We start from the raw sequence: 12,979 nt of genomic DNA, 5'->3' as shown, positions 1-12,979 counted from the left end.
GGCAACAGCTGCTGTGACTTTTTGTTTATACGCTCGCCGTCACATTTATTGTCCCTCAGGTGCTGACGAGAGTAGTCAGTTTTCTTAAATATTGATGCCTATCTGAATTTGGAATTTTTTTCATTAACCACTGAATGGAATGACAAGTGCACGATTGCTGTACTTAAAGCAATCTTTCACAGCTGCTTTGCTTTTGCAGTGATCCCATTAAATTGACAGGCCCAGCCTGAAGGGAAGCAACATTACAGATCTGGAACATGATGTTGATTTTTCTTTATTGTTGCTTAGTGCATCTAATGGAACATGGTTTTATTCCTGAGAAAATAAAAAAAAAATTACTTCGGGTAATATATTTGTACTATCATAAAGAAAAATAAAAAAAACGCCTCTTTTCACAGCCACTGTTCTGCACCTGGGTTCTTTAGCTTTGTCTGCCTGATGGAGGTTTGCAGTCTGCCAATAAATGGGCAGTAGGCACGCAATCAAGTAAGGCTTTGCTACTTATAAGAACGTAGTTTGATTTGTGCATTTTTTCCCATCTTAAATTGTTGAAGCGGTTATGCATTAAATATGCTGGCAGATCTTCTGCTTGAGCAAGTGGAGCAAAATGTGTAAATCGTTCATGGCTTGCTGCTTCAGTTCAAGGATTGTCATTGATCATTTGTAACTATATCCACTCCTTGTTCCATGAAATCAAGTTTGGAGTAACGGGCTCATCAGATGTAGGGTTAAATTGAGAGTGAAGAGGCTGTGTGTCTATAAAAGAGAGTTGCCATGTTCCAGGCCTGCTTCAAAACAGCATGGGAGCTAATGGTGATATTCAAAACCACTGCACTCATCATACGCTCGCTGCTTCTGAATGGGGCCTAGTCATAGGGAGTGCTTGGGCTTTTACAATATTTTTTATCTCCCTTACTTACTCTACCACCCAGCTTCCTCATCTCTTAACTACCATTGGGATATAGCATAACAATTTAGAGTATTAACTGACCTAAATTACAAGGTCATTGTACACATACAAGCATTCCAAAATGTAAGAAGAAAATGCAGGTTAATCTGTTCCTGAACCTGACGGCTGTGCCGAAGGAGCTAATAATACATTGGTATTACATGTTTCAATAGCTTTCTAAATGTGGAGATTTCTTACAACTTCAATACTAACCTGTCTGAAATTTTGCAAACAAAATTATTGGTCTAAAACTACAAAATTAATTTCTCTGCTGACACATCAACAGTAGCTTATATAACCAAAGTAAAAGTGTACAGAATTTCTGAATGCTTGTTATGCTAAAGAAAGCAATTCTATGTACTTTCACTTTGAACAGGGTAAGTATATGGAATGCTACTTTAGAAAATGAGCAACAGCATTTTTGCATACATTTTTTCTAGGGTTCAGATTGTGCTATGGAGGAATATATTCAGATCTATATGCATTTTTTGTTTTATTTACCTTCATTGTTAGTGAAGCAAAGTTCTTTCAGCAATATCTTAAATAGTGAGTATGAACAGTTTCTGTCAGTATGTGGGATAAAAATCAGTCTGGTTCCTTCTCCACAGCAGATTTGTATGTTTGACATATTCTTGAAGTAAGAGACTGGAGGTTTGATAGAAATTGATCCCTGGGTTGCTTCTGAATGATTGAGGCAAGCTGCGACTTTCCCCCACCCCACCCCCATGGCCTTCAGATGTCTCAGGACGAGAATTGAGGTGGAGTATTTTTCATTTCAAAAATATACTTTATTCATAAAATTATTTGGATATCTATACAACTGGTCATGCTATTCGTATGCACACATTGCATTGCTTTACATACAGAGATCAGAATTAATCTTTCGTACATTCAAGTCTGTGCATTGACTATGCTGTGCTTTTCCAGCACCACTGATCCAGAATCTGGTTTCCAGCATCCGCAGTCATTGATTTTGCTGCTTGTCGGATGCTGCCTGAATTGCTGTGCTCTTCCAGCACCACTGATCCAGAATCTGGTTTCCAGCATCCGCAGTCATTGATTTTGCTGCTCGTCGGATGCTGCCTGAATTGCTGTGCTCTTCCAGCACCACTGATCCAGAATCTGGTTTCCAGCATCTGCAGTCATTGTTTTTACCTCTATCCAGCTATTCTGCTGAGGCGTCAGCAGAGCCCACTTACTGAGTGGGCCCCCTGTTCTTCTTTGGCAGGCAGACCTTACACAGTGGTCTTTTCCCACCGCGTCTTGGCGGCAGCTGCCTCAAGCTTCAACGCGTCCCTCAACACGTAGTCCTGAACCTTGGAATGTGCCAGTCTGCAACACTCAAGTCGTGATCAACTCCTTCAGCTGGAAGATGAACAGGTTTCGAGCAGACCAAAGAGCATCTTTCACCGAGTTGATGATCCATATTGAGGTGAAAATAGTGAAAGGTGGGTGGGTAATTACAAACCTGTGTCTTAAAATAAAGAGGCAGAGACAAGAGGAGAGAAACCCATTTTCTGTCAGTGTGAAAGTCCACTGGATCTTCTGCCAGTCAGGCACCCAGTGGTGCCCAATCGGCTTTCGAACACTATTAGGCCCACAAGCGAGCGGGTGCCAGTTGCTGGCTGATTAGGGACTGCAGGCTCAGAACTTAGCAGTGCCAGGGAGGAGGTCAATACACTTAGACTCCCAGGATAGAGGAGCAACCACAGCAAAGATAAATATTATTTAGGGGGTGAAATTATATATCTTTCCAGGGTTATTTCACAGGAAGAGAGGGGTCAAGCCACAGGAATAAGACAGGGACAAGGGCAGAGAGGTGAATCTCAGTGGTCTCACACACACACAATGTCCAGTTCCTCAATCACATATAGATTATTCTAGATGGGGAGGGGCCCCTTTCTCCTAATCCCCCTGCCCAACAGACAGCCTGCACACAGGAGCTAATCTGTTGGGCCAACTGCTTTTTCTCCTGCCTCCAGCTGAAGTAACTGTAGGCCAGGAATGTGTAGGCCCTTAAGAGGACAACTGACAGCAGAGCAGCAAGTTGCCTCCAGTAGAATATCTTTACCTGATGTGACAGTGCCTTCATTATCTGCCATAACTTGAGACATGAGTAATGTGGTATTTAAGAATCTGGCAGAACATTTACTCCAGCTCACTGTTATTTATACACTAACATTTACTGCAGCTCAGTGTGAGTGATATTCTCACATTTACTGCAGCTCATTGTTAGTTATACACTAACATTTACTGCAGCTCAGTGCGAGTTATATTCTAACATTTACTACAGCTCACTGTTCGTTATACACTAACAGTTACTGCAGCTTACTGTTAGTTATACACTAACATTAGCTACAGCTCACTGTTGGTTATATACTAACATTTACTACAGCTCACTGTTAGTTATATACTAACATTAGGGGCAGAATCTTGTAGGGTTCGCAGCAACGTGGGCTCTGGTGAGATTTCTGGCATTGGGAGCATCTTGCTCCATCTTTTACTCTTTTGACAAGTGACATGGCAAGATTCTCACTCGGCAGTAGTGAGCTGCCAAATACAGGGGATTATTGCTTGTTAAATGCTTTTTTAACAGGCCAACTCACCTTACTAATATGCAGCTACCTAACTTACTGAATGCACTGATCAATCTAGACATCGCAAAAGCACATGGAAATCAGAGCAGATACCTGGCAAATTCAGCTCACCACTTGTTCTGAAGGACTTCCATGTTGGATTCTGGATGCCAGCATCTCAGGACCTACTCCATGGTCACCAGCCACAGCCACTCCATGTCCATGAACATTGTCATCTGATCTGTGCCAGCCTCTAAGAACCTCATGGTACATCTCTGTTCCAGTAGCAGTTAATTTCTGCACTTCAATATTGAATCTTGACCCATAACCACTACAATGTGGTAATGTTACAGCAAGAACACTTTGTGTTCAGGGACACGCATCCAGCATATGGACTGCACTGAGCTGTATCTCTATGTTATTCATTTGCTATGTTATGCTCATTTACTTTGACCCAACCTGAATGATCACAGCATCCTTGCCCTGCATTGCATTGCCTTGCGCTTTTGTGTTTTGCGCCGCCCCCCTCTCCCCACCCCACCCCCCCGGTTAAAAATAGCAGCCTCATATTAGTTTTGCTTTATCCTGTTGATTAGCACACACAGAGGCAGGAAGCTTGATTGTCAGTAGGCTTCATTCAAGTCAAGGAGGATAGTCTTCAGGCAGGGAGACCTGGCCTGCTATGTTAACGGCAGGCTTCAACATCAGTCCAGAAGCTTGTACATGTTCAGTCAATCACTGAGGTGGTCAAAGGCAAAATGCTCTCTACACGGTGCAGACGACGTTGCAGACGGTGGCACGATGGTTAGCACTGCTGCCTCACAGTGCCTGAAACCTGGGTTCAATTCCCGCCTCAGGCAACTGTCTGTGTGAAGTTTGCACATTCTCCTCGTGTCTGCGTTGGTTTCCTCCCGGTGCTCCGGTTTCCTCCCATAGTCCAAAAATGTGCAGGTTAGGTGAATTGGCCAAGCTAAATTGTCCGTAGTGTTAGGTGAAGGGGTAAATTTAGGGGAATGGGCCTGGGTGGGTTGCTCTTTGGAGGGTCTGTAAGTAATCTGTAACCAGTGAAGAGTCAAATGTTGGGCAGCCCCCACAGTCATTCTGCCCTATTGTTAGACATTTTTCTCCTGAACAAGAGAGATGCAAGTATTATGGAGATGAAAGAGGGTGATGTAGGTTTAGTGGGGGGGACGATTGTCCAGAATGAGTGACTGGTAGTTGAAAAAGGGTTACTGGTGTAAGGGGTGAGAGTGACTGAGAGAAGATGTTGCAGGCAAAAATGAGCATGGTGGAGCATGAGCCTTGCCGTCCGTTAGGCCCAGTAGCAGAGATGGAGAGAGTGCGCGTAACCAGAGGGAAGATGGTGGCAGTTACACTGGTGGAGTGGAGAAAAACATTGACCTCCTTCTCATGGTGTTCCAGATGGCTGAGACTGTTTTAACGTGGATGGCATTCTTGGACTAGACTGGAATGGACTGGTGTTGTGACCTCCACTGCTAGTCTTGGAAGAAGTGAAAATCCTATGTCTGCACCACTCTGTTCAGCAGGATATCCAGGAATGGGTCTGCAAAGTGAGATATCAATCTTTCCTTGCTGGCATGTCTGAAAAGCTGTGCAGACTGACTGTGCTTGTCCAAGTATACAACAGCCTGCTAAAGATGATACAGGTGCAGGGGATGCCAATGACATCCTGGATATCGCTGAGCGGTGAGATGTTCTGGGTACAGTGCATGGTAAAATGGACCTTAAATCAGATGAGAGGGACTCCATGGTGTCAGGGTAAGTAGTAAATGAGGCAAGTTTGGTAAGATATTTTGAGAAAACATGCTAGGCATCCTGGCAGAAATCTCTGCAAAAAAACTCGATATAATTTGCAGTCAGCCAAAATAATGAATGATTTAGCCTGAGGTACACAGACACAGGTGTGTCTGAGCTGGTGTTAATCTTTTTGGTTACAGAAAGAAGGTGGCTTTCATCAGCTTATTGTGGGTCAAGTGGCTCCAGTTAAAGTGGAGTTTGAGATGTTTACACTCTTAGCTCACATGGTATCATGAGCAATTCTACTAAAGGTGTACTGACATACTAATTAGGAGAAATAATACAACATCTCCCTTTTTTCTAAGTTAAAAAGTGTCCCAGACAAATATATATGATTGTGCATCGGCAGGTGCTGTCAATTCAGTAATTATATAAACAGATAAAAAGGGTTTACAAGATTAGCAACTCAAACTTCATTAAAATATTTCAAATCCTTTAGCAGTGGACTTGAAAAGTTGACTCTGCTTCTCTCTCTACAGATGCAGCCAGATCTACTGAGTTTTTCCAGCACTTTCTGTGAGAGTTTCGGATTTCCAGCATCTGAGTTCTTTTATATAAATGCAAACTTCTTGTTTTGTTGCTTGAGACTTGATCGCCATTGATTTAATGGCTTCTACCAAATATTCTGCTGGACTGTTTCAACTGGGATAAGAGTAGGCTGATACAATATGGATAACTCTTCATTTAATACACATCTTTAAATGGTTTGCTAGTAAACTTCAGACCATTTCTCAAACAATATTTTTTTCAGTACACCATCTAACCTGAAAAACGTCGTCATCATATCACCAATTGTTGCACTTGCCATGTTGCTAAATTGTCAATCAATGGGAAATTTCAAGAAGTAATCAGTTATAAGGATGTAATCTTTCCTGTGCACTACACACTGTATAGGTCCTCTGCTACCTTCATCCTATAGAAGTGGATGAAAAATCACATGAATGTAGATGCACTGCTGGTGTTGATGTAATTGTCATGTCTCATAGACCCTGAATATCCTGCTCCATTGCTGGTCAGTACATAGTTTTATGTTCTAGCCATGTATTGAATACTCATGCGTCCCGAATGTAATATGGACATGATTTGTTGGCATAGTGGTTTTGGTGTGAGGATTGTTGAAAATAATTTATTATGAAATGCCAGCATCGGTCTCTGTATAATCAAAATGAATGAATGTTCTTAGGGACTTCCTTAATACTGCCAAGCCATTCCTGTTAAATGGTCTTTTTCAATTCTTGTAGTTGTTCATTTTCAATTGTTCACAGTGACTCTGGTTAAAGTATATTAGATTAAATTTGAGAATGCCTTCAAATTTAACTGACTCAATTCTGCCACTTGTAGTCTGTTCCACCACAATGGATCTGGTTTGAATCTCATGAAATGTGACTATGCCAAGGTCTGTGCATGTGTGGTAGTTCTGCAACTGCTGGATCCTTCATATCGACTTGGTATAGATTTTGGGAATCCAAGATGAGCTGGTGTATTGACACTTCAGTATTGTCATGCTAATGCATAAAACAGACAGTTCCAAAGCAGAGTCATATCAGACTTGAAGCATTAACTTTGTTTCCTCTCCACAGATACTACCAAACCTGCTGAGTTTCTTTGGCACTTTGTTTTTAAATTTCCAGCATCTGCAGTACTTTACCTTTACTTATGGAATTAGTAATCCATTATACATTAAGATGAGTAAGATGACTTTCTAAAGGACCTTCAGCTGGTCTTTAAGAACTTTTCAGATCTTTTTTGGATCTGTCTCCTTATCCACAGAAGGATCAGTTGTGTTAATTCTGTGAAGCCCTTCTTTGCCAATGACAAGCATAATTTTCACAGCTTTCTTCCTAGGACCACCAATTGATCTGTAAAATAAAACTGCAAATGTTGTTTGGAAATTTGTAATTCAGTGAAAGTTTCATTGGATGCCCTCATCCAGAATTAGATGCAAGCTTTTTTTAATGAAGATATTTGTTCTTTCTTTTAAAACAAAAGAGGCAGTACAGTATTTGTTCTTTTGCTGGTTTTGATTTTCTTTTTTTCTATTTTTCTCTCTTTTGCTTCCGTTTCACTTTATTTTTCACCTTGCTGCTCCTTTCCTGGCCTTAGTCAATTTAAAAATGTTGGATTAAGAAGTACAGGTAGTTCTTTTATAACACGATAGTTGTGTTCTTGTGCAACCCCGCATTATAGAAAAATCAGCTTTAGAAACTGCTCTTAAAGTATTGGTGCTGTAATCGCCTTACAGCCAACACATACTTTAAAAGTTTGCACTTTAGATACAGTGTCCCCAATTCACCAATCACGTTATAGCAAATTCGCATTAACGAAATGCACATTATAGCAAAATGACCTGTACAACATTGTTGGTTTAAAATGTAGGATTGCAGTTACAGTTTTCTACTATTAGACATTAGTTCACACTAAATAAAGAATCATGGCACCACACGGACTTCCCTTTACTTTCACATCAAATTAGAGAAGCAAAATGGCAAAACTGGCCAAAGGTCCAGAGGCAGGTAAGACTTGTTACGGTAGAAAACTGTTCTTTAATATTTTGTCAACTGTGTTTTCTTATATGTACTGTGAGGAACATTTAATTTCTACTTAAAAAAAAGTCAGAAATATTAGGCTATTAATTTGTTTTATTTCAAGGGGAGAGACACAGAAAATCCAAGTATTCACTGTCTCAGCACAGGTTTGTAGCCCTCAGCTTTGCTTCTTTTTGCCCTTTTCTGTTAGAAATATCTTCTGTCTTGAAAGAGCTTAGCTTTTAATGAGAAAGAAATTAGTTCTTTCTTCTATACATAGAAATTGATAATGCTGAAAATCCAAATTCTTTGATATTGATCTTCAATGGATTTGCCACCAAGACCAAAGAATCGACTTTCAGAAGCAAGTTCATGATATCATCACTGTGATTCCTTAAGTGACCTGAGGATATTTTACTTCATGCCATTTAAAGTGTGACAAGCTTAAGCAGGGTGGCACAGTGGCCCAGTGGTTAGCACTGCTGCCTCACAGCACCAGGATCTGGGTCCAATTCCACCCAGAATGCATAACAGCGAAGTGCAATAAACATTTGTTCAGTTTCTTCAATATCATGTTAGCAATGTCTGGATTCCTATGTATGGGAGATAAAATAAGCATTGACCCAACATGTAAAGAAATCCTGACTGAAGGCAAAACACACATCATGGTACACAGCAGTTGCCATTTATAAAGAAGACTCCACAGTCTTGCAGACAGATGTTTGAAAACAGTTGAAGATAAGTGAGGAGCTTCATTTTCCAAAATCCAACATTCGAGACCTCAGATATCCAACAACAAGAAGCTAAGATTTTGTTTTCCTCTTATGGGTTGGGGTTATAAGAAGAAAGAGATGGAAGCCTGAGGGGAGCAATGGGAGGTCATTCCACCAACACCTAGCTTTTTGCCATGGTTTCTGTCTTGGGGAACGAGCCATCTTTCTTGGTCAGCAGAGAGGCAGGTGATTGAGAGGTGAGTTAAGGCCCTTAAGTGACCAATATTTGAACAATTACCTGACCTGCTAGCAAGACAAGAAAGTTGCCTACAGGAATCCTCACCCAGTACTTAATGAATATTCCTTTCCATGGCCTCTTATTTCCCTTTCTGACATCTCTCACACCATCTCCAGGGACAGGATTATTATGTCCAGTTTTTTTTATTTGTTCTATTATAACCTACAGGTTTTAAAAACCTTCACTAAATATCTTCTTTTAAAGTGAAAGTAGTTGCTGCATGTCAAGTCTTTCCTTGCAAGAATTTCCCATTCAAAATATTACCTTAATGAATCTGAACCATATTCTCTGTATGATTTAAAGTGACCTTACCAATGGTTATTATGAATCCACAATTATTTCATAGACTTTGGACACCAACACATAGAATTAAAACCTCTAATGGCCTGCCTTTTGGTTTATCTAAATGCTCTCATATTTTCCAGAAATTGTTGATTTTTATTTATTCATTTGTGGGATGTGGGTGTCGCTAGCTGGCCAGCATTTATTGTCTGTCCCTCGTTGCCCTTAGGAAGGTGGTGGCGAGCTGCTTTCTTGAACTGCTGCAGTCCATATGCTGTGGGTTGACCCACAATGCCGAAAGGGACAGAATTCCAGGATCGTGATCCAGTGACAGTGAAGGAAGGATGATATTTTTCCAAGCCAAGATGGTGAGTGGCTTGAAGGGGAACTTGAAGGTGGTGGTGTTTCCATGTAACTGCTGTCCTTGTCTTTTCTAGATGCAAGTGGTTGTAGATTTGGAAGGTGCTGTTTGAGGATCTTTGGTGAATTTCTGCAGTGCATCTTGTAGATATTACACACTCCTGCCAATGAGCTTCTGGTGAAGGGAGTGAATGTTTGTGGATGTGGTGCCAATCAAATGGGCTTCACAGAGCTTTCCATTGAATATTAATTTCTATTCCTTGTTATTGGCTCTTCACAATGTAACAATATTAACGTTCCATGCACATTGATCATTTTTAGGCAACAACAATTAAATTGTGTCTAATTTTATGATAATACAATAAGCAGAGACATTATGATTAGTGATATTTGGGGATGAATTCAAAACAAAATCCGACTATTCCCCTGCTATTGCAAAACAGCAAAATCTAACTATACCAAATAATTAATTGCCTCCGTAGTTTAAATAGTAGTTTTAAAAATGTCATATTTATTCACAGATGTTGCTTGCAGAAACTTTTTGGTTCCAATCTTATGGAGAAACTGATGTCCAGTTTGTTTCTTAAACTGCATAGCAACTGCAGCTGGCCACAATTTTATCTCTTGAATGTTTCAAGTAGGTAGACGTTAATTTTAGAATTTTCTCATGTTTTTTCAAAGAGTGTAAATAAATCCATGTTGCTCAAATTATGTGTGAGACAAATTTATACAAATGATTCACAGAGAGGTGTAATTGTTTCAATAAATGCATCAGATTTTGTTAATTTTGATTCCCAATGCTCAAACTAGCTCCACCAGGTAATTCTTTACTCGCTTTACTGTATCACTGTATCACTGAGTTGTGCCACAAATTGGAGCCACGTAATGTAGGTGCAGGTTGATCACAAGATTATGTCACTGTCGTTCACCTTCACTAACCCACACTCAATGATAACAATGTTGCATGCAGACTCTAGGATCTCCGATATTCACCTCAACACGATTCATATTAAATATAGTCATTCAGTCCATGGATTCTAAAATAGGTGTGTCTCATGATATTGTAAGAATAGATCAATATTTCATGCTTCAATAAAACAGACATTTTTCAGTGTCAGGACATACCTGTTCTTAGGTCCCGTATTCGATCACCATGCCAGTCATACAGTCGTTTAGCTGGTGGTGCTAATTTGATTTTTTGAGTGCATTGATCTAGGAACTGTAAATGAAAATTAAAAGAAACATGAATAAAATGAATTAAATATTCCTAATATAAAAGGCAAAAGTAATTTTTTGAAGGCTATTCTAAGAAGCAGGATTGAGGGTTATGGTGATATTTAACAACATTTTTAACATTTGGCGAGGTGTGAGGAGATCAAGAAAAGTAATTAGTGTTCAAAGTTTGTGCGAAGATTTGTAGCTTGGGTGCTCGTTGTTGTGGTTCTGTTCGCCGAGCTGAAAGTTTTTGTTGCAAACGTTTCATCCCCTGGCTAGGCGACATCATCAGTGCTTGGGATCCTCCTGCGGAGCGCTTCTTTGATATTACCTCCGGTGTTTATAGTGGTCTGTCCCTGCCGCTTCCGGTTGTCAGTTTCAGCTGTCCGCTGTAGTAGTTGGTATATTGGGTCCAGGTCGATGTGTTTGTTGATGGAGTTTGTGGATGAATGCCATGCCTCTAGGAATTCCCTGGCTGTTCTCTGTCTGGCTTGCCCTATGAGAGTAGTGTTGTCCCAGTCGAATTCATGTTGCTTGTTGTCTGCGTGTGTGATATACGAACAAATCAACGGAACACCCATGGGATCACCAATCTCGGGACTCATAGCAGAGGCAGTTATGCAAAGGTTAGAACAAACAGTCCTACCACAAATTCAACCCAAACTCTGGGTCAGATATGTCGATGACACGTTTGTAATCATTAAAAACACGGAAATAGAAAAAACACACCGGATCATCAACGCCACACTCACAGGAATCCGATTCACGAGAGAAGAAGAAAAGGATAGCCAACTCCCATTCCTAGACATGATGGTACAGAGAACACCGAACGGAGAATTCACTACAAGGGTATACAGGAAAGCCACACACACAGACCAAGTCCTAAACTATGAAAGTAACCACCCCAACACACACAAACGAAGCTGCATTAGGACACTATTCAAAAGGGCCACAACACACTGCAGTGCAACAGAACTGCAAAAAGAAGAAGAGGAACACCTATACAAGGTATTCGCCAAAAACGGATACCCGCGCAACTTCATCAACAGATGCCTAAGAGAAAGACCACGGAACGAGGACATACCACAACCAAAAGGACTAGCCACACTACCATACATCAGGAGCATCTCGGAACTGACAGCCAGACTACTGCGACCCCTAGGACTCATAACGGCACACAAACCAACAGCCACGCTCAGACAACAACTCACCAGAACGAAGGACCCGATACCCAACATGAGCAAAACTAATGTAGTGTACAAAATACCATGCAAGGACTGCACAAAACACTATATAGGACAAACAGGAAGACAGCTAACAATCCGCATACATGAACATCAACTAGCCACGAAACGACACGACCAGCTATCCTTAGTAGCCACACATGCAGACAACAAGCAACATGAATTCGACTGGGACAACACTACTATCATAGGGCAAGCCAGACAGAGAACAGCCAGGGAATTCCTAGAGGCATGGCATTCATCCCAAACTCCATCAACAAACACATCGACCTGGACCCAATATACCAACCACTACAGCGGACAGCTGAAACTGACAACCGGAAGCGGCAGGGACAGACCACTATAAACACCGGAGGAAACATCAAAGAAGCGCTTCGCAGGAGGCTCCCAAGCACTGATGATGTCGCCTAGCCAGGGGACGAAACATTTGCAACAAAAACTTCCAGCTCGGCGAACAGAACCACAACAAAAGTAATTAGTGATTCCAAAACTAGAGATCATTGAGTAGACCAAAGGAAAAGCCAAATTTTACACCCAATCTACTTTATTTTTAAAGTTCATGAGAAAAGAAAATCATGTGAGATGAAAAATGGGCTGATAATTCAATATTATTTAAACTGCACTGTCACCTGAGATCGCAATCACCACTAGAATGAAGCCAGAGAAGTTGACAAATAGACAAATATCTCTGAAGATGTGAAGTTAGCAGGCATGTAGACCAGTAAAATACCATGGGTGCCATCCTGCTACTTACCCAATTGCTCCTGCCCACACTACAATTTTATCAGTGATGGCAGAGCCATTAAGAGACCCATCTGCTTTTGCACATGATAGGCTCGCGCTGAAAATCTACCTTAACAGAAGCTCTCCCGACAATGTCAGTACCCCATTGCGGTCCCCTCCACCTTCCTTGTACACCTCATTCCCCTCCCCTATTTCCCTCACTGCACTTTGCCTGGTTCAGGCTCCACCCTGCTTTAACTTCAGGTCCACAGCTAC

At 41.1% G+C, this 12,979-nt stretch overlaps 1 protein-coding gene and 1 long non-coding RNA gene across 3 annotated transcripts in view; one reads left to right on the top strand and one right to left on the bottom strand.

The window, feature by feature from the left end:
- Positions 1-12,979, bottom strand: part of LOC122557702 (doublecortin domain-containing protein 1-like) — a 554,199-nt gene that overhangs the window by 421,179 nt on the left and 120,041 nt on the right. For both annotated transcript variants that reach the window (XR_015760126.1, XM_087996361.1), the window contains exon 7: positions 10,647-10,740. Coding sequence is in view for 1 of the 2 variants with exons in the window: in XM_087996361.1 (XP_087852487.1) it covers positions 10,647-10,740 (94 nt within the window). In the remaining variant the exon portion in view is untranslated. The remainder of the gene's footprint in view (positions 1-10,646; positions 10,741-12,979) is intronic.
- LOC148146868 (uncharacterized) overlaps positions 1-12,979 on the top strand; it is a 63,253-nt gene that overhangs the window by 29,507 nt on the left and 20,767 nt on the right. The window contains exon 2 of the long non-coding RNA XR_015760127.1: positions 9,391-9,529. This is a non-coding gene — a long non-coding RNA (uncharacterized LOC148146868). The remainder of the gene's footprint in view (positions 1-9,390; positions 9,530-12,979) is intronic.

Source organism: Chiloscyllium plagiosum, unplaced genomic scaffold, assembly GCF_037043375.1.
Source record: "Chiloscyllium plagiosum isolate Xiang-an unplaced genomic scaffold, Cpla_swu_hap1 HiC_scaffold_18, whole genome shotgun sequence".
Lineage (NCBI taxonomy): Eukaryota > Metazoa > Chordata > Chondrichthyes > Orectolobiformes > Hemiscylliidae > Chiloscyllium > Chiloscyllium plagiosum.
This window is presented reverse-complemented; position numbering and strand designations above follow the sequence as displayed.